This window comes from Elephas maximus, chromosome 2 (genome assembly GCF_024166365.1).
Source record: "Elephas maximus indicus isolate mEleMax1 chromosome 2, mEleMax1 primary haplotype, whole genome shotgun sequence".
Lineage (NCBI taxonomy): Eukaryota > Metazoa > Chordata > Mammalia > Proboscidea > Elephantidae > Elephas > Elephas maximus.
In genome coordinates, this window is record NC_064820.1 from 156,021,909 (window position 1) to 156,043,130 (window position 21,222).

Consider the following 21,222-nt stretch of genomic DNA (forward strand, 5'->3'; position numbering starts at 1 on the left):
CTCAGGGATGAGCCTCAAATGAATCAAAACATAGAAATACAGTTCCCTTTTCTTTGCCCTCCAAAGAAAGCTGTCTGCTGGGAATGATGTTCTTGAAAGAGGGAGGAGAGATGATGGTAGATGATGGCAGGCTCACCCACTGTCTACCCTGTTTGTTACAAAATGTACACACTCTCATATTGCCTGGCTCCTTTCTCCTCCTCCGTTAAAATAACTAGTTGCTGTGGGGTCAGCTCCGATTCACAGTGACCCCATGTGTATTAGAGAAGAACTGTGCTCCATAGGGTTTCCAATGGATGATTTTTCAGAAGTAGGTAACCAGGCCTTTGTTCCGAGGCACATTTGGGTAGACTTGAACCTCTAAACTTTTGGTTAGCAGCCAAGCACATCAACCATTGGCACTACCCAGGGACTTCCCTCTGTTACCTAGAGGAAAATAATGATGGGAAGAAATGGCATCCATTTCCCTGGGCTCCATCGTCCTGGCCATCTTGTGGTGTTACAGAGTGGGCCACTAACCATCTGGCCTTAATATGTTCTGCTTTAGTTACGAACTTGCTTTGGGGTGTCCTTTTATGGCCTGGGCATTCTAGGCATTGGAGAGATTCTTGCCAACAGATTTTTTTTTTTTTTTTATGTAATCTGAGATTGTTATTTTCCCAGACAGAAGAGATTCCTAGGGAGTTAAGATTGGCTGCCAATATGAAACTCGGAGAAGTTGCCCACAATGACGTTCAATCAACCCCTCAACCTCTGTAGCAACCCATTTGGGGTACAGGTTGAGGGGAAATCTCTGGCTTCTGAGAACAAAACAGTTACCTGGAAACAAAGTGCTGAGAATAGTAGGTCTCAACTGGGGGTGATTTTATTCCACAGGGGAACATTTGGCAACATCTGGAGATATATTTGGTTGTCACAACAGGGAAGGAAAGGGCAAATGATAATGGTATATAGTGGGTAGAGATCAGGGATGCTGCTAAACACCCTACACTGCACAGGGCAGTCTGCCCCACAACAAAGAATTATCCAGCCCAAAATGTCAATAGTGCAGAGGTTGAGAAACCTGGAGTTTGAGGTCAAGGACCATGAGTTACATCAAGGTACATCCTTTCCATTTACATGGACTGACATTCCCAGGGTGCCTCACCCAGTGCTGAATATATAATTGGCATTTCATACCTATTTGAAAATTATCATACCTTTGTTCATTCATCCCAAGGCATCTCTGAAGGGAGGTGCATTGACGGTTCACATTTAGGATCAGAATTCATTCCGGCCTCTCTGGAAAATTTCTTTGGGCATCAGATTGTCACAACCATCATTACCACTAGGAGTGAAATCTGGATCAGGAACCAGTGACAACCTAATAGTTCTCTGGGAGGACAAGCCGACTTCTCTTTTCTGATAAAGGTCAGCTTTATCAGAGGCCGACGAACAGGGGAGGCTGGAACACCGGGCTCTGGCTAGCAGATCTAGACCCCTCATTGCCTTTTCTTTGTTTTCATTGTTCATCTAATTTCTTCAAAGAGGAGATACATTCATGTGCTTCAAATATGGAAACGATGTAAGAGTAGACAGTAAACGTTTCCCCCTTGACCCCCAAATCTAATGCCTGGAAATAATCTTTAAATCTTGAACCAAAACTGCCCCATGAAGCCATCATTAAACTAAACAATACTTTAGCCCAATTAATAAAGAATGTTTGCCTCGAGCATAGTGCTCTTATAAAGGATTATCTATATGAGTGTGAACTGATAAAAGTTCACCTAAAGCACACATGAGAACTTTAAGGGGCAGAGAGCCTAGATTCACGGTGATGAAATGATATGGGTAGAGACAGAATGATGTCACAACGTGTGGTATGTAACCAATGTCATTGAACTGTTCACGTAGAAATTGTGAATGGGTGTATGTTTGGTTGTATATATTGCCACCAAAAAAAAAAGTCTCTCTCTCCTCCCACTGGGGATACAAGGATGAACAGTTCAGGCAAAATTACTGCCCTCTCTCCCAGAATATGCATTCTTCTGGGGGGAGACAGAAACGAACATGTAAACTACTCCTTCTAGAGAGATTTTATACATCTATTTAAAAAACCAAAACCAAAACCCACTGCCGTCGAGTTGATTCCAACTCATAGCGACCCTATAGGCCAGAGTAGAACTGCCCAATAGTTTCCAAGGAGCGCCTGGTGGATTCGAACTGCCAACCTATTGGTTAGCAGCCGTAGCAGTTAACCACTCCACCACCAGGGTTTCCTATACATCTCTTAGGAAATACATATTATCCTCCCATCTTTTCTTACAAAAATGGTAACATACTACAATACAGATCTGTGCCTTGCTTTTTTTTTTTTTTTTTTTTTGCTTAACGATTAACTTGGAGATAGTTCCACATCAGCACAAAGGGTTAACCTCGTTCCCTTTGCCAACTGAATTGTGTTCTGTTATGTGGCTGTCCCATAGTCATTTAACCACTCCCCTATTAATAGACACGCATTTCTTATTTACCTCTGTTTTCCTTATCTTCTGATTCATCCCAAGGGTGATACATAAGTACATCACCCTTACTAAAGATGCAGTTCTCTTGTCTTTGGAAGTCTTTGCTACAGAGACTCAAGGCCTTCCCTAGCTTCCTGTGGTAAATGGGGTTTATTTAATCAGCAGGAAGGAAAGTGGAGACCACCAGCCTACTTTCCCTCAGGTCGTCCTATCCTCAGTTAGCTCAGAGAATGTGATGATGAAAGAACAGGCCAAAGAGCCTCCATGTGCGATCTGGGCTCTCCCATCTCTCCTGCTTCAACTCACACCACTTGTTCACTCATTCACTGTGCTCCAGTCTTTCAATTCTTTCAGCACACCAAGCTCTTTCCCACCTCAGGACCTTTGCACACGCTGTCTAACGCTTTTTCCCTGCAGGCCTTCCCAGGGTTGGCTCCTTCTCCTCTTCCAGGCCTCAGCCTAAATATTCTCGCCTCAGAAAGGCCTCTCCCAAGTACCCTACAGCTCTGTATATAACAGGTCCTTTTACCCCCACCCTACTGTCCATGCCAATGCCACCCTAGCCCTCAACACTGTTCTCTTCCTCAGTTGCCTTCATGGCACTTAACACATATAATTATTTTGTTATTTTAGGGGTTTACTCATTTATTTCTGCCTCCCAGGAGAACGTATGTTCTGGGAGGCAGGGTGGCGATCTCATTCATCCTATTCTCCTTTGTATCCCCAGCACCTTGCCTAGTGCCCTGAACATAGGGGACAGCCAATGAATATTTGTTGAATGAATGATGCTCAGCTAATATTTGCAGAGATGATTCTACCAGCCCACCCCTAATAAGCTGTGCACTTTGATGTTTCCAGTGATATTTTGTGGAGTGAAGTAACATGGGACCAAGTTGAGAGTTATAAGCTCAAGGCTTGGCCCTGCCACCAGCCAGCTGGGGACCCCTGGCTAGACTACTTAACCTCTCTTGGCCACAGTCTCCTCATCAGTAAAATGGAAGGGGCTTAGATTCAGTCTCCAAAGTTCTTTCCAGCTGTAACATTCTATGAAGCAAATAGATTAAATAACAATGCTCTATACAAGAAATGGAAATCCTGGTGACAATAGTGGTTAAGAGCTATGACTGCTAACAGCAGTTCGAACTCACCAGGTGCTCCTTGGAAACCGTATGGAGCAGTTCTAGTCTGTCCTGTAGGGTTGTGATGAGTCATAACCGACTTGATAGTAATGGGTTTTTTTAATACAAGAAATATTATTCAGTAAGGAAAAGGAATGAGTACTGGTTGATACGTGCTAGAACATGGATGAATCTTGAAAACATTGTAAGTAAAAGAAGGTAGTCACAAAATACCACATATAGTATGATTCCATTTAAATGAAATGTCCAGAATAGATAAATCCATAGAGATAGAAAGTAGATTAGCGTTTGCCAAGGGCTAGTGGGGTGAAGGTGGAGTCATGGGCACATGGGAGAATAATGGCTAAGAGGTACAGGGTTTCTTTTTAGGGTGATGAAAATGTTCTAACATTGATTTGGTGATAGTTGCACAACTCTGTGAATATACAAAAACCATTGAATTGAATATTTTTAATGGGTGAATTATATCTCAATAAAGCTATTTAAAAACAAATGCCCTGCATTTTCATAGTGTCCCTTGGTGGTACAATTGGTTAATGCCCTTGGCAGCTAATTGAAAGATCAGAGGTTCTAGTCCACCCAGAGGCACGTCAGAAGAAAGGCCTGGTCATCTACTTCAGAAAAATCAGCCATTAAAAACTCTATGGAGCACAGTTCTACTCTGACACACATGGGGTCCCATGAGTTGGAATCAACTCAGTGGCAACTGTTTTTTTGGCTTTTATTTTCCTTGTGCTTTACAGTTTTCAGAGAATTTTCACATACATGCCTCTATCAATTTATCAGCATAATCCTACATGATTAGGAGAGACCAAAGGAAGAGGAGATCCATTTATTAATCACCTGTAATGTGCCAGGCATTGTGCTCATTTCCATCTTGGTATGAACAATGCAGAGTTAAAGAATGTGAGCTCCAGACTCAAAGTGCATGGATCCATTCTATTCTGGCTACATATTAGCTGTGAGATTGTCTATAACAATAACACATACTTCATGGGATTGATGTGTGGATTAAACAATTTAATGTATGGAAAGTGCCTAGTAGGGAGCCTGACACAGTTTGTGCTCAATAAATGTGAGTGATTCTTATCATTTCCAGTGTGCTTACGTGACCTCAAAGGAGCTCTGGTGGCACAGTGGTTAAGCACTTGGTTGCTAACTGAAAGGTCATCAGTTCAAACCCACCAGCGCACCATAGGAGAAAGATGTGGTAGTGAGCTTCCATAAAGATTACAGCCTTGGAAACCCTATGCGGCAGTTCCCCTCTGTCCTATAGGGTCACTGTGAGTGGGAATCAACTCGATGGCATACAACAACATTTGTGACCTCAGATATTCACAACAATCCCTGGAGGAAGATAGCACTTGCTCCATCCTACAGCTAAGGAGACTGTAGGTTGATAAGATCATATGTTACCCAGGACTATACTCAGAAGGTGCAAAACCATGACCAAAACCCAGGTTTGGGTACTCCAAGTATCCTGCTCTTTTCCTCTCTTTCACTCTGCTTCATGAGCTCTAATTATGGGATAGATTGGTCAAAATCCAGCCATACTCCCCTTCTTGGGTCCCCTTGTGTTCAAGATCAGACATGTACAAAATGGCAGATAGTCATCCAAGACACCATTTGTAGTGATGGAATGGAGTGATGTTAATTGCCTGTAACTTTTGTCCTCCTTCCACCCACATATGTAGGTATTTAGGCAGATACATTATAAGTGCTACAGAAATCCCAAAGGGCAGGTCCTTTTAGGTTATCAAGGAAGATTCTTTAAAAGACTTTCCATTCCCTAGTTCATATCTGCTCAGCTACCTTAGACAGTACCCATCGGTCTTGCCATGGGGGTATGTGGAGCTGACCCTGCCATCTGTGGAGTCCAATCATGGCCATGTAAAGGCCTCACAGGGGTAAATAAGAGCCAGAGGCCTGCTTAGCACATGACTTCAGCCCTCAGCCACGAGCCCCGCCACCAGGGTTGTTGCACTGGTGAGAGTTCGTCTCAAGAGTTTCCTCTGTAAATATTATTTCTCCAGGATGTCCAAGTTTCATAGCTCATTTTCACTGGATTTCTTTTTGGCTAAGTTTCCCAAACATATATCCTTCTGCAAGCCGGGCTGGCAGGAAGCAGTAACACCCAGCCTGAGCTGCGCGGGGAGCTGACTAGGTGTCCAATTCTCAAGTGTGACTGAATTCCAGTTTTCCAAGCCTACATCCTGCTGCTGAGGAAGAAGAGGAAAGAGACAGCATGAGAAAGGGGGGCCTCAGAAAAAGGCGGCTGGCTATGGGGCTTCGTCTGGAGCAGCAGCTTCTTCCTCTTATAGTAGTGCTGGGTCCGATGGGCAGAGAGCTGTTCGGCCCACACGTATTTATCGAGCATCTGTTATGTACTGGGAACTGTACTGAATGCCAGACACAGTCCCTGCTTTCAGGTGGGTTACACACAGCTAGGGATACAGACAAATGAACCTATCAAGGAGAAAGCAACACAATAACAAAAAACTCACTTGCTTTTGAGCTAAAAGAAAACACAAACTCAAAAACTAAAAGAAAACCCCTCTCCTGGGTTTGCATGTGTGTGTATGGATGCGTAAAAGGATTTCCTTTTCAGAGAAAAGCAGAAAATAATGTACTGTGAAAAAAAAAAAATTTCACAAGAATATTTATAGTAATTTCTTGATGAACATTTTGTTAAAAAAAAATAAAGCAATGTGCATACCTCATGAATATGTATATATAATAAAATATAAAAATGCATACTAGATAGAGACCAAATTCATATAAGTGGTTGCTCTGGGGAGGGAGAGAAGAAGGAGTAAGACTGGGAGGGGAATGGGCAGAATTGCCCCTTCATTCTAACGCTGAATTCCTTTAAAAACACAATTCTGAGTTAAGACTGACCAGCTAGCAATACTGGTTATCTCTGGATGATGAAGCTGCTGGCGATTGTTGAATTATCCTTCACACTTTTCAGGGGTGGTAGACGATATTTAAAGTCGAGTTCTTGTCGAAGGCAAGTGCTCAGAGTGGCCCCAAGCTCATGTTTTTGGTCCTGGTGATTGCTGTGATGTTCTGTGACCCAGATCAGCCATGACCCCAGTTGCAGCTATACCTGAGCACAGGTATCCATAGAAGGTGGGTCTTCTTGAGGGCAGCAGACAGGGGACCAGGAAACTGGTAAGGCAGAACAAGGCAAAGGGCCATTAAAATGGCACCTTCTCTACTCAGTTCCCTTTTCTAGCCCCCTCCCCCAGGTTTAGCACCAGAGCAGAGTTGGGGGAGCACCTCTTCTTGCTCCTACAAGGGAATTTAGGACTTCCATCTTGGAGTATCTTGGGCAGGGAGACCCAAAGACTTTAAAGCATCCTGAGGATGAAGGGGCAAGTACTTTTTGCCAAATGAGACAAGTCATTTAGCCTGAAGGGTACTTATTTTTTTCCCAACTCTTAAATAAAGACAGCAACTTTTGACTTAGCAGAAGGAATGGAAAGCAGCTTTGTAAAAGGTGCGATAATGGATAAGAATTTCTTAGAGAAATGCAAATTTATAAGGCATTGTAAAAACATAAGAAAGAGAAAGTTTACATAATTGAATGTTGGGGGGAGAAAAACATACTGGAAGGGGGTGGGAAGTGTTTGCTCAGTGGATTTGTGGCATTAAGTGTCCCCATAGAATCCAGAGCTCTTCTCTTTCATTAGGAATGCATTAGGGTGTGTTGGTTTGGGGATGTCAAATAACCTGAAATATGGAAAACCACCTTTGCATAGACAGCTAAGCATTTTACTATTAGCCAAAAGGTTGGCAGTTTGAACCCACTCAGAGACACCTTGTAAGACAGGTCTGGCAATCTGCTTCTGAAAGGTCACAGCCTTGAAAATCCTATGGAGCAGTTCTACTCTGCACACGTGGGGTCGCCCTGAGTTGGAATCCACTTGACAACAAATAATAGCAAACAACGAATCATACCTCTTCTGCCTAGTCCTCCTGCTCATCCACGAAGCCCCTTCACGGGCCCTATGTACTTAGGAGTAAAGGGAAACACTGAGCTTTGGAGTGGATGAACAAGCCCCCAACTAGGCATTCGTACCTTTTGTTCTGAGGAATTGTAAGTCTGTATCTCTGGTTTTCTCCTCTGCTCCCCAAGGGAGATCCTAAGCAGTTGCCGCGGAGTCCGTCCTGACTCGTGGGGACCCTGTGTCCATCAGAGTAGAGCTCTGCTCCATACAGGTTTTAATTGCTGATTTTTTGGAAGTAGAGCAACTGGACTTTCTTCCAAGGCACCTCTGGGTGGACTCGAACCTCCAGTCTTTTGGCTAGCAACCAAGTGTGTTAATTGTTTGCACCACCCAGGGACTTTCCATTAGGTCTCACCTGGTAAGACAGGTAATCCTTCACTTTCTGAGGGCAGAAATAAGTTTTGAGCCTGCCGATGCCAAGAGAAGTAAGCTTTGGGCACTGTACCCCATTTCTGTCCTGCCCTAGGAATCTTTAAAAATAAGATTACAGCTGGTGCATTCAGTGGGAAAACTGCGTGGAGAGGGAGGCTTTGCTTCCACAGTGTGTCCGTGGCCTTTAAATCAGCTTCCCACCTCTGCTCTCCAAAGCGAGGCCCAGAGAGATTACGTGCCTGGTTTATTCTGGGTTTGAGACTTCCCGTCCTTTGCTGTGTTTACCCAAAGTGAGGTCAGCCTCATTCAGAACTTGATGAGGTTGTTTTATGTCAGTGGCATTTATAATTAAAACGTAGCCACAAACCGAGCTCTGTGAAACATTAGAGAAAGACGGAGGAGGAAAAAGAAAAAGAGTTTGGGAAAAAGATTCCGGTGGTTTGGAATATATATATGTATATACTTTCTCAGAATGTGTAAAGATGTCAGATTCTCCTTTAGGGTCTGGAAATGTTTTATATAGTCCAGGAACTGTGTGATATAATTTCTAAGTATTTATCTAGAAAAGCCCTTCCTATATAATCAGGTAATGGGTGGTGGCTAGGAGAGGAGGGGCAGGGAGTCCCTTTGCGTGAAATATGACCAAGGTTAGAATACCATTCAGGAACAACATTCCTGATTAACATTCCTTCTCCCCGCACCACCCCGACTTCTGGCCATAGGACCCAGCTCTGTTCATTTCAGTCATTTGAAAAGCTGGTGTGACTTTTGGCCAAGCTGGTGAGGAGCACAGTGCCTTGAGTCTTATCAAAGCAGATTTGCATGGGGCTATGAGTGAGCCAGAGAACAGAAGTCAGGACCTCCCCAGAACAATGGAAGGGACGGATTTCTCTGTAGAGAAGGAGTTGACCTTTTATAAAGGGCTGCAGAGAGGATTCTTTGGGTGAGCAAACTCCCCTAGTGCGCGTTTAGGATGTGGTTTGATTTATAAATATTTGATTGGCATACACTTTTCTCAGGAGCATATTCATTTGTGTGGTAAGCAGTACCAGTAATTCGGCTCCACACGCAGCCTCTGTGGGCTTGTTGAGGTGTGGGGTGGTGGGCCACATGAAGAGGCTGCAGGGTTTGGACTTGTGTGAGATTGTTATTCTTCTCCAGTTATTGTTGCAGTTATTAATCCTGTCAAGGAATAAGTTGTGGTCACGGTTAGCCAGTGAGGGAACTCTAGCAAAAGAGCAAAATCAAACATGGCACTCCTCCTTGCCTTTGACTGAGCCAGCCCGCTCTACAGAAAGAAGTGAGACAGGGCAGGGCTTGCTGGGCCAGCGCCTGGGGACATTATATCTCCGTGGCTGGCCTTCAGAGCTCCAAACCCAGATGGTCACACAGAAGCTGGGATGAAGGGTCACCCTCAGTTCAGTGAGCAATTGGGAGCCTAGGAATGATGATGATGATGGTGGTGGTGGGGATGATGATGATAATGCCATTTTTGAGCACTTTATTATGTACTTAGAAGGGTGCTAAGCACTTTTACACACTTTATCACATTTAAGGAGTCCCTGGGTCATGCAACTGTTAATGTGCTCAGCTGCTAACTGAAAGGTTGGTGGTTCAAGTCCATCCAGGGGTGTCTCAGAAGAAAGGGCTGATGATATACTTCCAAAATAGTAGCCATGGAAAATCCTGTGGAGCATACTTTCACTCTGGCACAAATGGGGTCACTGTGAGTCAGAGTTAATCTGACAACCGTTGGTTTGGTTTTGGTTTTTATCATGTTTGAAATTCTTACTTTCTTATGAGGTGAGTACCATTGTCATCCTTGTTACAAAAATAAGAAAAGGGAGGCACATAGAGGGGTAGTAACTTTTCCAACATGGCACAAAACTAGTAAACATTTGTGAAAGGACATGAACTTACACCCATCTGATTCGCCCAACAGGCTGTGTGAATCCAGTGTGTTTATCTAATCAGTTTGTGGGTGAAATTACCATCATGGTGGTGGTGAGATATGGAAAGGACCTCAGTCCTGGAAGCAGAAGTGGTGGGTCTGTGCCAAGCTTTCCCAGTTAATAGCTGGTCATAGGCCCTATTAGCTTCCATATTCTCACAGGAAAGATAATTAGTAATTTTATGGGTTATGCCTAGGCAGAAGGGAAAGAGTCTAGCACAATGCCTGACACATATCAGGTGCTCAGTAGATATTTATTGAATATATTGATGAATTCATATTTATCTGCTGCCATTACAATTCATTCACTCATCCGATTAATGTTTACCAAGCATCTACTAAGTGCCAGGCAATGGCGAGGCATGAAAACCACAGTGATGAACAATAAGAGACAAAATCCCTGTCTTCAGGGAGCTCAGCAGGAGAGAAAAAGTTAAACAGTCTCACAAATAAATGAACAAAGAGCTGCCGGGTCCACGAGTCACTCCTCAAATGCTTTGTGTGCGAAATGGAACTGGTGGTCTTGTCCCACACCTAGTCCTCTTCTAGGATCCTCTTATGGTGATACCACAATTTACCCTTCTCCCAAAACCCTAGAGTCCAACATGAATCTGCTTACAACCCTGCACCCCACTGGCCCCCAATTCCGTAGCTCTCACCATCTGATTGTGCCTACAGCTATGATTTGAGGAGGCCTGGTGGTGCAATTGGGTTGGGTGGTGGTGCAATGATTAAAGAGCTTGGCTGCTAACCAAAGGTCTGCAGTTGGAATCCACCAGCTGCTCCTTGGAAACCTTAAGGGGACGTTCTATCCACTCTGTCCAGTAGGGTCGCTGTGAGTCTGAATCGACTCAGCGACAACAGGTTTTTTAAAAGGCCAAACTAAAACCCACCTCCTCCACAGGCCAGAAATTCCCACGCATGGAAACATTTTACCCAGGCCTGTATTACAATAGCCCCATACAAGTATCAGCATATGTTTATACCACTGTAAGAAGGGCCTTGTGTTAGATACTTGGAAACTTACTTTCCTAGGAATAGGAAGAAGACAAATTTCAAAAGCTTCTCAAGTTTGCCCAGGGTAGGTAAATATGGTCGTGGAGCAAGAGAAGCTGTGAAGGTAGTTATTTTTGCCTGGTAGAGCTCGAAGGCTTACGGTTCTATCTTGCATGATTTACGTAGATTTTTAAAAATATGCGGTTGACTTTTAGAAATGCTCTTCCTGCAGGGGTCTCTTACTTAGTGTTTAAGTAGTGACTGTCTACCTGTGACCTCAGTTTCTAACCACATTCAAACTAATGATGAAGAAATAGAGTCCCTCCCCTTGTCAGACTATATTAATCTCAGTTATCTAGGGATTATCCACCCCTGCCTGCCTATCCAAAGCTGGTAACCTTTGAAATGGAGGGGTTTGCGGTAGTTCCACCACTGGACAGAAGAGGGCGACAGACCCCACTCAGGCGTCTTCTCTCCTGCTTGTATCACATAGCTCTTTGCAGCCTCCTGAGACACACAAAAACAACAAAAAAAACCACTGCCGTCGAGTCGATTCCAACTCATAGTGACCCTATAGGACAGAGTAGAACTGCCCCATAGAGTTTCCAAGGAGCGCCTGGCAGATTCGAACTGCCAACACTTTGGTTAGCAGCTGTAGCACTTAACCACTACGCCACCAGGGTTCCTGAGACACACAGGGTGGTATTATTTCCATCCCATAGGTGAGGAGACTGAGTCCCAGAGAGATTAAAGAATTTTCCTCCAGGTCGCACAGCTGGGAACACTGGAGACATCTAAATGTCAGTGCAGCAGAGGGGCTGGGAGTGTCAGATGACTGAAGGGTCATCGTGGGGTTGGGAGACTTGAAGTTGCTTTTGCAGAACACTTTGTGCGAGATGCAGAGAATGTTAACTGTCCAGTGCTACCCTGACTAGAGAATGGCAAAGCAGGAATAGGAACTCAAAGTTTCTACCTCTAAATCTGGGCCCTAAATCTACAGGGGGTATGCGGATTATCCAGTTCTTCTGATGCTGGCTGGAGATGGACTTCTGCCCACCCATCTCACTTTCATTTCTGTCTCCGTTGGCTCTTGTTCTTAGTACTAGAGTAAGCGAATAGGCCTACATGACTGACTGTTGGCAGAAAAGCCCTAAATCCAAACCTGAATCTAGACCCTTGGCCTGCCTGGGGGGTGGTATTATAAAAAATAAAAAAAAATTTTTTTTTTTTATATAGGAGGGGGGAAACTAGGAAAGGTCCCTTAAGTAACCAAAACCAAACCCATTGCCATAGAGTTAATTCCGACTCATAGCAACCACATAGGATGGAGTAGAACTGCCCCATAGGGTTTCCAAGGAGCAGCTGGTGGATTTGAACTGCCAACCTTGTGGTTAGCAGCCTAACACTTAATCACGGCACCATCAGGTCTCCAACTATGTATTTCCACATAGTGAGCTGAATACATGGAAATCTTGCTGCTGCTGCTGATGCTAACAACAGCAACATTAACCAAGATGTGCAGAGCTCGTACTCTGGGCCAGGCACCACATTATTCACTGCATTATCTCATTTAATCCTTCCAAGGAAGCTGTGAGGCAGGTAATAGCAGTCTGATCTTACAAGTGAGGAAAGGAAGGCCAGAGAGGTCAAGTAACTTGCCCTAGTGCACCTGGCAAATAATTACTGCAGCATTACTTGGCTGCAAGCATCTGCACACACACTCCTATGGCTCCATGTGCTACATTCCAAGGGTTCCTGACATCTGCGGTCAGGCGGCCGAGTTGGCAGCAAAATTCAGAAGTCAGCTCAATGACAGCAATGAACTCATATGCTGTTTGTACAGAAGTTTCAGTTATGGTAGCCTCTTTTACCCTAGGATTCAAGGTTTTCGAGAAGTGTCCAGTTAACCCCAAGAAATGCATCACCAAGGTTGTTTTTCCCCTGGGATTCTGAGGACCAGAGAACATTCTCCACTGGTTCAGAAAAGTGGCAAGCAAAACTTAGGAGAAACATTTAAAACCTGGAAGAACGAAAACATGTTCCCCTTGGGCTCTATGGGGATTGCCTGAGTTGTGTACCATGCCTGACAGTGGATTACAGTCTAAGTCCATTTATTTGTGGCCAACATTGCTTAGGTATATGTTTAACATATTAAAAAAAAAAAAAAATAGAGGGTTGTTTTTTTCTTTTGTTTTGCTTGCCTTGCTCTGGTACCTGTTTTTGAGTATAAGGCATTTGGCGGGTCCATTTGAAGACAAGCCAACAAAACAAAGCCAAAGAATTTAATCCTGCAGCTAGGAGCCCAGGCTTCAGCCTCCCTGCAGAGAACAATGCCACCCACTGGTCTGTACACACCAGCTTCCGCTCCTATTACCTGTGTATCCAAGGGTAGAGAGCCTACCACCTTTGGTGCATAGTCCATGCATAATGGAGACTACCAGTGGGTAAGCCACCATGGGCAAGCCAGTATTTCGCATTGCGTTTTAAAGCCAGTCTTGCAGGACCTTACTTTTCCTACCTGTGCTATTTTATGTCTCTTGATGTTACCCACACTTCCCTCCCCTTGAATTGTAGGATGTTTGGCTGTTTAGATTGCCGACCCTCTAAGCAGGGACAGATCTGACTTTTGGCTGCTCTACAAACTCTAATGCCTCCATGGTGCTCAGGGAATCTCCAATAACATCACCATAAGACTCAGATACCTAAATCAAACATACACACCAGTGCTAAGAGTACTAAAGCAGAAGGAAGAGAGTTTTATACTTAGTCAAGAAGATCCTTTTCTCCAAAGTCATACCTTCATTCATCAACATCATCTGAGAGTTGGGCCTGCAGAAGACTTGGGAGAGAGATTCAGCATTTGGCTCAAATCACTCCTGCTCTCCAGTTTCTGTAAAGTCTGGAGAAGCACTTTACCCCTCCTGGTTACCACAGCCACATCTGCAAGATATGCAGAGTGAAGGTGCATAATTTATAATGTGTAAGACTATGATTATGAACTAGGATTTCACAAATCAAGCCCAGTGGAAACATAACCTGGAGAGTCAGTTAACGTGAAATTGAGCCCATGTCTTTGTACAGGATTTACCACCCTGGCCCCATCTGGCTCTTCCCATCATGCAGCAAGCAGGGCCTCTGACCAGCCTTGGGGGCCAGACCTTTCTCTAGTTACAGAAACCTGGGAAAATACATAGATGGAACACTGGCAGCCAAATCTGATCTTAAAGCAGCTTTGTTAGGTCAGCAGAGAATTCCATTAAAAACTTGAACTAGATCACCTTCAGGTAGGCCACGAGCCCCACCACTCCCTATTGTCCATACCCATCTTTATGCAGTCATGTTACCCCTGTTTCTGAGTGTGCCATGCCTGAATAGAACCTGGTAGAATGGGGCACCGATACTTAGATATCCTCTGGTTCTTGACTTGGGAAGATACCAGAAAGGCAAGGAGTCCAATAGAGAGGGGTGCTTACTGTGCTGGTCACTCCTGTCCCTGGTGCCATCCACTGTGCCATCTGGAAGGATCCTTAAGAAGTGACCTCCATTGCTACAGTAGAGGAGTTTGGGCTTCTTGTAATTCCCTGGAGGCAGGTTGAACTTCTCTGTCAGGGCTGTGAAAGTTGTGATTTCCCCTTCGGCCATGACTCAGTAGCTCCTGGTTATGGATCCTTCAAGACTGTAAGAAATGAAATAAACCTGTAGAATGGTCTTCCAGCAAAGGTACAATGTACACTTTCAGAGAGAGAAAGAGAGCCTCCAGGCTTAGGGCTCCGGTCAGTTCATAACCACAGACTGCCCAGGTGGTACCCACAGTAAACGGGCCGGGGTGGAGGTGGCCAGTGGTTATGGAAGGATGGTCCCCAGCATGGGAGGGATTTTCAGTTTCCAACTGGACACAGCTTAGACCAGGCTGTGCATTTTTTAGAACTTCAAATTTAATCATTTGGCCAAAGTGAAAAAAAAAAAAAAAAACGCTTTAGTCCCTGTTTTTTATCCACACACATCCTCAAATTAAACACTGAAGTTGCACTAAAATAACACCTGGGGTCTGACTGAAACCCGCAAAAGCAGAGAGGCCAGGAGTGAGGTTTTGCCTTCCACCCTCACACTGTTTTGACTAGATGCCGCAGGAGGCGGGTAGCAGATAGCACAGACACCTGGACACGCAGAACCTTCTGCAAAGCCATAGGAAGCCCTTCAGATGCCCCACAACCCTTCACAGCAAAGGGTTAATGTGTAAAGGAAACATTCTGGGTTTGTCGGTTAGGATGGGAGGGGAGCCTGGGAACAAGCCACTTAGGGGTATTAAGCGGTACAAACACTGTACCAAAGGAAATGTTCTGAAACAGATCGTTATGAAGGGTATGTCTGGTTACTGTCCGCTTCCACAGATTCCCACATAGCCTCTCAGCACACAGAGAGGAATGCCGGTCTGTCTCTTGTGCATCCTAATTGTTTTCTAATATGAGACATATTAGAAACCACCAGTATATATTACAATCCTCTAACGCTGTATACACCCACTATATACAAATTATGAGTGTAAAAACACATGAATTACACCTCTGAGGATAAAAAACCAAAACCAATAAACATTAGAATTTGTGAGTGTGTTCGTGTGTATGTGTATCAATAGTTCATTCATTTTTAAGATCAGACTTACTGGTCTGACAGAGACTGGAGAAACCCTGAGAGTGTGCTCCCAGACACCCTTTTAACTCAGTAATGAAGTCACTCCCGAGGCTCGCCCTTCAGCCAAAGATTAGACAGGCCCATAATACAAAACGAGACTAAAGGGGCACACCAGCCCAGGGGCAAGGATTAGAAGGCAGGAGGGGACAGGAGAGCCAGTAACAGGGAACCCAAGGTTGAGAAGGGATAGTGTTGACACGTCGTGAGGTTGTGAACCAGTGTCAGAAGACAATATGCGTACAGTTTAATGAGAAGCTAGTTTGTTCTGTAAACCTTCACCTAAAGTACGATTAAAAAAAAAATAGTTCATCCATTTTTATTGCTGTCTAGTATTCCACGGTATGGATGTACCACAGAACATTAGAATTTTAAAGCCTCTACATGCCCCACCATTTAGGAGAATAAAGTGGTGGATATCAGGACAGTAAAGGAAGCCAGAGAGACCAGGAAAGTAGCGTGGGAGCTTTTTCCTTTCTTAAGTTTCAGTCGGGGCAAGTTGTGCACATGACTATCAAGTAGTCTTATAGTGACAACCATCATCATCATTAACACGTTCTGGGCAGCAAATTAACTCATGTAATCCTCACTGCAACACCATGAGGCGGACACTAATACTGTCCCTATTTTAAGTATGGTGGAACCACAGCTTAGAGACATTAAAAGCCTGATCAAGGTCAACAGCTAGTAAGCGGTGGAGCTGGGCCTCTATCAGGGGTCTCTGAAAACAAAGCCCTTATTTGCTTGCCCTCAAACACCATGAAAAGGCCAAGTGACTTCCCTGACACTGAACTAGCAGCATTATTACCAAGATTGGGCTTTTTACCTATTGCCTAGCACCTACATCTGCTTGTCAGAGTTCATCATTCATTAACTTATTTGTGACCCAGATGTTGGCTGTCACCACCAACAGTCTCCACTTTTGCCCCCACGCCAACCTTGCAGCGGGACTCCGTGCATGTCTGCAGATCCCAGGAAGAACCCCACACCAGGCATTAGGGAGCACTATGAACTTCACCGAAGACCAGCCCGCCTCCCTGCATTGCCTGGCGCTAACCACCCAGCCACCTTGGAGCAGCCTCCCAAAGCCGCCCGCTTGGAAAGCAGCTCCATGGCAAATCAAGCAGCAGTTTGGGTGATTTGCCCTTGTGACTTTGGAAATGGGGCCCACGTTGGAGGCCTCTATTTGTTTCCTCTACTTCCAGCATTTTAATGTTACTGGCACACCTCTCCCAATGTGCAGTCACACGGGCCAGGTTGTTATTGTTTGAGGTCCCTTCAAAGCCCCCACAGGGAGTTTTGTATACACCCTGTAAGCTATATTTAACTTCGGATCACCCACAACGTACCCTCCACATACAGTCAGATTTTGTGCTGCTACTTTCACATAATACAGTAGCAGAAAATTAATTTTCTTTTCATGGTTTTCATAGGTAAGACTGCAGAGGAGCTTACCTTGCTCTGCACACTGCATTTCCCTCCTCAAGCCCTCGCTCTCTCATCCAAATCCTTCCCTTTCACCCACAAGCCTCTAAGTCTGTCTGGGTCTACTCCCTCCCTCCCTCTCTCTCTCTCCACCCAGCCCTCTCTCCACCTAGCCTGTAAGTTTCCCTCTCATTCCAGTCCCTCACTTCACTCCTCATCTGACGTAAAGCAATTTATCTCTCCCAAACATGGACATCCTCACCCATCACCTCTCCATTAGCGCACTAAAGTTACCACCATCCCCCCTCCTTCAAGTACAATTAAGAGATTATAAATATTTCTTCTGTCATTTATGTTTTTTCCAAGGACTTACTAAGTTATGTTTCTAGTTTAGTACCAAAACCAAAAAACCAAACCCATTGCTGTCGAGTTAATTCCAACTCATAGTGACTCTACAGGTCGGAGTAGAACTGCCCTGCCCCATAGAGTTTCCAAGGAGCACATGGTAGGTTTGAACCGGCATCCTTTCAGTTAGCAGCCATGGCACCTAACCACTATACCACCAGGGCTTCCAGTTTGGTAAAGGAGACAATAGTAATATACTAGTTGTTGTCATTTACCTGTTGTCATTTATATTGTCAACTTGAGGAGAGCAGAATTTTGTTTCTTGTCTCTGGGTTTTCTCAAATGGAGGTCCCTGTTTGCCTCTGGCTCATGGCAATTGCACATTAAGGGTGGCCTTCCTCCTAGATCCAGCACCGGTAGGGATCCCCATTAAGTGGTTTTCTAAGTGCTGGGCATGGATTTGGATTGATCTGTTTGTATTCTTTCTTCTACCCCACTGGGATGAAGGGGAACAGTTGCACCAGAAGCTGGCTCAGGTTAGAGGTACCAGCTGTGGCCAAGGATGATACATATAAATGTGTGTAGCAGCCATGCAGCCAGGGCTTTATCACTGCTGAGCTCTCGCCCACAGAACCACCTCAGCCTGAACCCAGCAGGTCCTCAGGCACCACCTCGCTCCTGATCACACAGTGCAACCTGTGGTCATAAACCCCTGTGACTCCATGCTCTGCCTGCTCTCCCGCCTTTCCAGTAAGAGGTGCAGTCATGGGGGGAGTGGAGGGAGGAGATTATTCCTTCATGGCTATTTCTAGTTTCTGATTGCTGTCAAGTCAACTTCGACTCATGGAGACCCCATGTGTGTCAGAGAAGAACTGTGCTTCATAGGGTTTTCAATGGCTGAGTTTTCAGAGGTAGATCTCCAGGCCTTTCTTCTGAGGTACCTCTGGGTGGACTCAGACCACCAACCTTTCAGTTAGCAGCTAAGTGCATTAACCATTTACATCACCCAAGGACCCTTCATGTCTCTACTGACTTCAGATTGCTCCCATAACACCTTTCTATTCAGAGCTGTACCTGGAAATCTGAAGGGGACATGCTGACACCTGAAAATAAGCCTGATAGCCAATACAAAGCTGATAGGCTTTGGCAGTAGGATTAATAAATCAAATGAAACATACAAAAAATGAGATCCCTTTTTGTTGCTGAAGGAAACCCCAGGGGCATGGAAAAGCCTTATTTTTAACTTTATTCACAACTTACCTATATTTTAAGCAGCGGTTGTTTCCAAGTTTTCTGCCAATCCAGTATTTGGTAAAGGATAGAAGTAAAGGAAGTATATGACACAATACAACCATAAGGCAGCAGCCTTTGCAGGCCTTTAGGGATTTACACAGATTGCTCTAATAAATGAGTCCATTAACTAAAAATATCAGGGAATAAGCATAATAAAAGTTAATACACACTGCTTCTTTTTTCTATTATCTTTGTGTTTGCTGTCAGGAGAGGGAATTTTCTACATAAATGTGTTGGGAATCGGAGAAGATCAAGCCCAGTGAACTCCCTGTCATCAGTGGGTGCTCAGCCCAGCCCTTTGAGATTTGGGGCACTGGTGAGATTTTGGGAAAGGCAGGCTTTTTTTGATTTATCAGTGACACCAAAATGAGAAGAACACCAAGCCTATTGGAATATTCATGTTAAGGCTGACATATTTTGTCAGCTGTAGCCCCTAGCAGGGAACCTGAGCTCTGACACATGAACAGGATGTTAAGTATAGACTCTTGCCCAGGAATACACTAGTCACTTTTCAGTGTGGTAGTGAGCAACCACTGCAGAGTCCCCGCTCTGAGCAAATTGGCCCTGGGACCTGAGCGAGTCATTCGTTCCTTGTTAGATGTTTCCTCTAATCAACCCCAACTTGCCTACCTCTCAGAGCCGTCTGGAGGGTGAAATGGGCTCATATTCCTAGTAACACTTTAAAAGTACAGTGAAACACATGAGAGCTGGAACTCGACCCCGCTGCCTTGTTTTTCCAAATCTTACGTGTCTTCCACCTTTGACAGGGTGCAGCCTTACTACTTTTCTATTGCTCGTTTTAGTGAAAAATACTTGAGGTTTCCTTCTCTGACAGGTTTCCACCTTATATAGGATCAAGGTTTTACAGGTTTTACTGTATAACAATGTGGCCTGACCTATAGGAGATAGGAGTAGCTGGTTGTGTTGAAGTCTGGTGTGATGTAGGTCAGTTGTGATTAAATACTTAATTTAAAATAATCTTTCATCTGGTTCTAAAATAGTTTTTTGCCCCCTCTCATATGGGGAAGAAATTAGCTAAGGCCCCCATTATTTAAGCCACAGACATGGCAGAGAAGCTGAAGGAGGCAAAAGTAAGCCATGGTTATGTAAGAGACTCAGCTCTCAGCTTATTGGAGGTTATTGAGGTGACATTTGTGAAGCTGGCTATTTTTATGAGGCATTTGTTCTTAGCTTGGCCCTGGTGACTAAGCTGGAAGGAAAGACTTGTGGTTCTAGGAATCAAGGGAAGGCATATATAAAACAGGATTCATCTTCGGTTCCAAATATTCTGTGAGTCCTTGCTCCTTGACTCTATGAATGGCATTACCCAAAAGCTTTAACTCCTCCTCAGAGATACTAATAACCTTAGATTTTGTTAAGTGAAATGTGCTTGTTAAATCACAACGGTGACTACTAAAAGAAAAGAGTATATTAATTTCAACCAGCAACTGGTAAGGGTGGAGGGTAGAGGGTAAAGTGGGATATAATAAAACTCTATCCATCCAAATGAATCAAGAAGAATACAAAAAGAACAGAAAACGGGTAAGCTGCTCAAAATTATGTGGCATAAATAAATCCAAAATATATTTATAATCACAGTAAATGTAAATGGACTAAATTTACTAGTTATTAGTTATTGGATTAAAAAAAAACCGTCTACACTCCGATTACTGAAAACACATTTAAAACTTAAGGAGACAGAAAGGTTAAAGTAAAAGGATGAAAAATAGATACATGGTAAATGTTAACAAAAATAAAAAGTCATATAGCTATATTAATATCAGATAAAATAGCTTTAAAGTACAAAAATGATCAAATATAAAAGGGATCACTATATAATGATAAATGGAACAATTCAACAGAAAGATGCAAAATGTTTAAGTTTTTGTATACCTAGTGGCATCCCTCAAAATACATAAAACAAAAATTGACAATATATAAAGAGAAGTTGACAAAACCACAATGATGGCAGGTGATTTTAATATTATTTTCCTTTTGCTAATTGGGCAGGCAGACAAAAATATTAATAAGAATTTAGAAGATTGAAACACACAATTGACACGTTTAATTGAATGAACGTATAGAGAGCCAATAATTTGTGAACACCTTTCTTCTCAAGAACACATGGAACATTTACAAAAATAGACGATGAACCAGATCCTAAGGCAAAAGTCAAGACACATAGAAGGATTAGTTTCCTTCAGACCAGTCTTCCAGCTGGTGACAAAGTCCTTTTAATTTTTCCTTTTAATGCCTCCTAAAACCATCCTCTCTTCTCCATCCTCACTGCTGATACCTTAGTGCAGACAACAAGTTGCAGTAGTCTCTTCTCCCTCCCCATTGATTTTTAATCCTGCTGCTAGTGATCTTTCTAACAGGTGAATCTGATAGTTCCTCTGCTGAAGATCTTTAGACCAGTGGTTCCCTGCTGTCTTTACAATAAAATCCAGACTTCTATCATGACCACTGAGGTCTTCATTATCTGGTCCCTGCTATCC

General features: G+C 43.9%; 1 protein-coding gene across 7 annotated transcripts in view; it reads right to left on the reverse strand.

Moving 5' to 3' along the window:
- FGF1 (fibroblast growth factor 1) overlaps nt 1-21,222 on the reverse strand; it is a 123,932-nt gene that overhangs the window by 9,762 nt on the left and 92,948 nt on the right. For 6 of the 7 annotated variants that reach the window (XM_049873953.1, XM_049873951.1, XM_049873952.1 and 3 more), the window contains one exon: nt 14,446-14,648. In XM_049873953.1, the coding sequence (XP_049729910.1) occupies nt 14,446-14,614 (169 nt within the window). In that variant the 5' untranslated portion in view covers nt 14,615-14,648. Of the gene's footprint in view, nt 1-13,172; nt 13,913-14,445; nt 14,649-21,222 lie in introns of those variants that run through there. The other variant, XM_049873955.1, reaches the window with a different exon arrangement.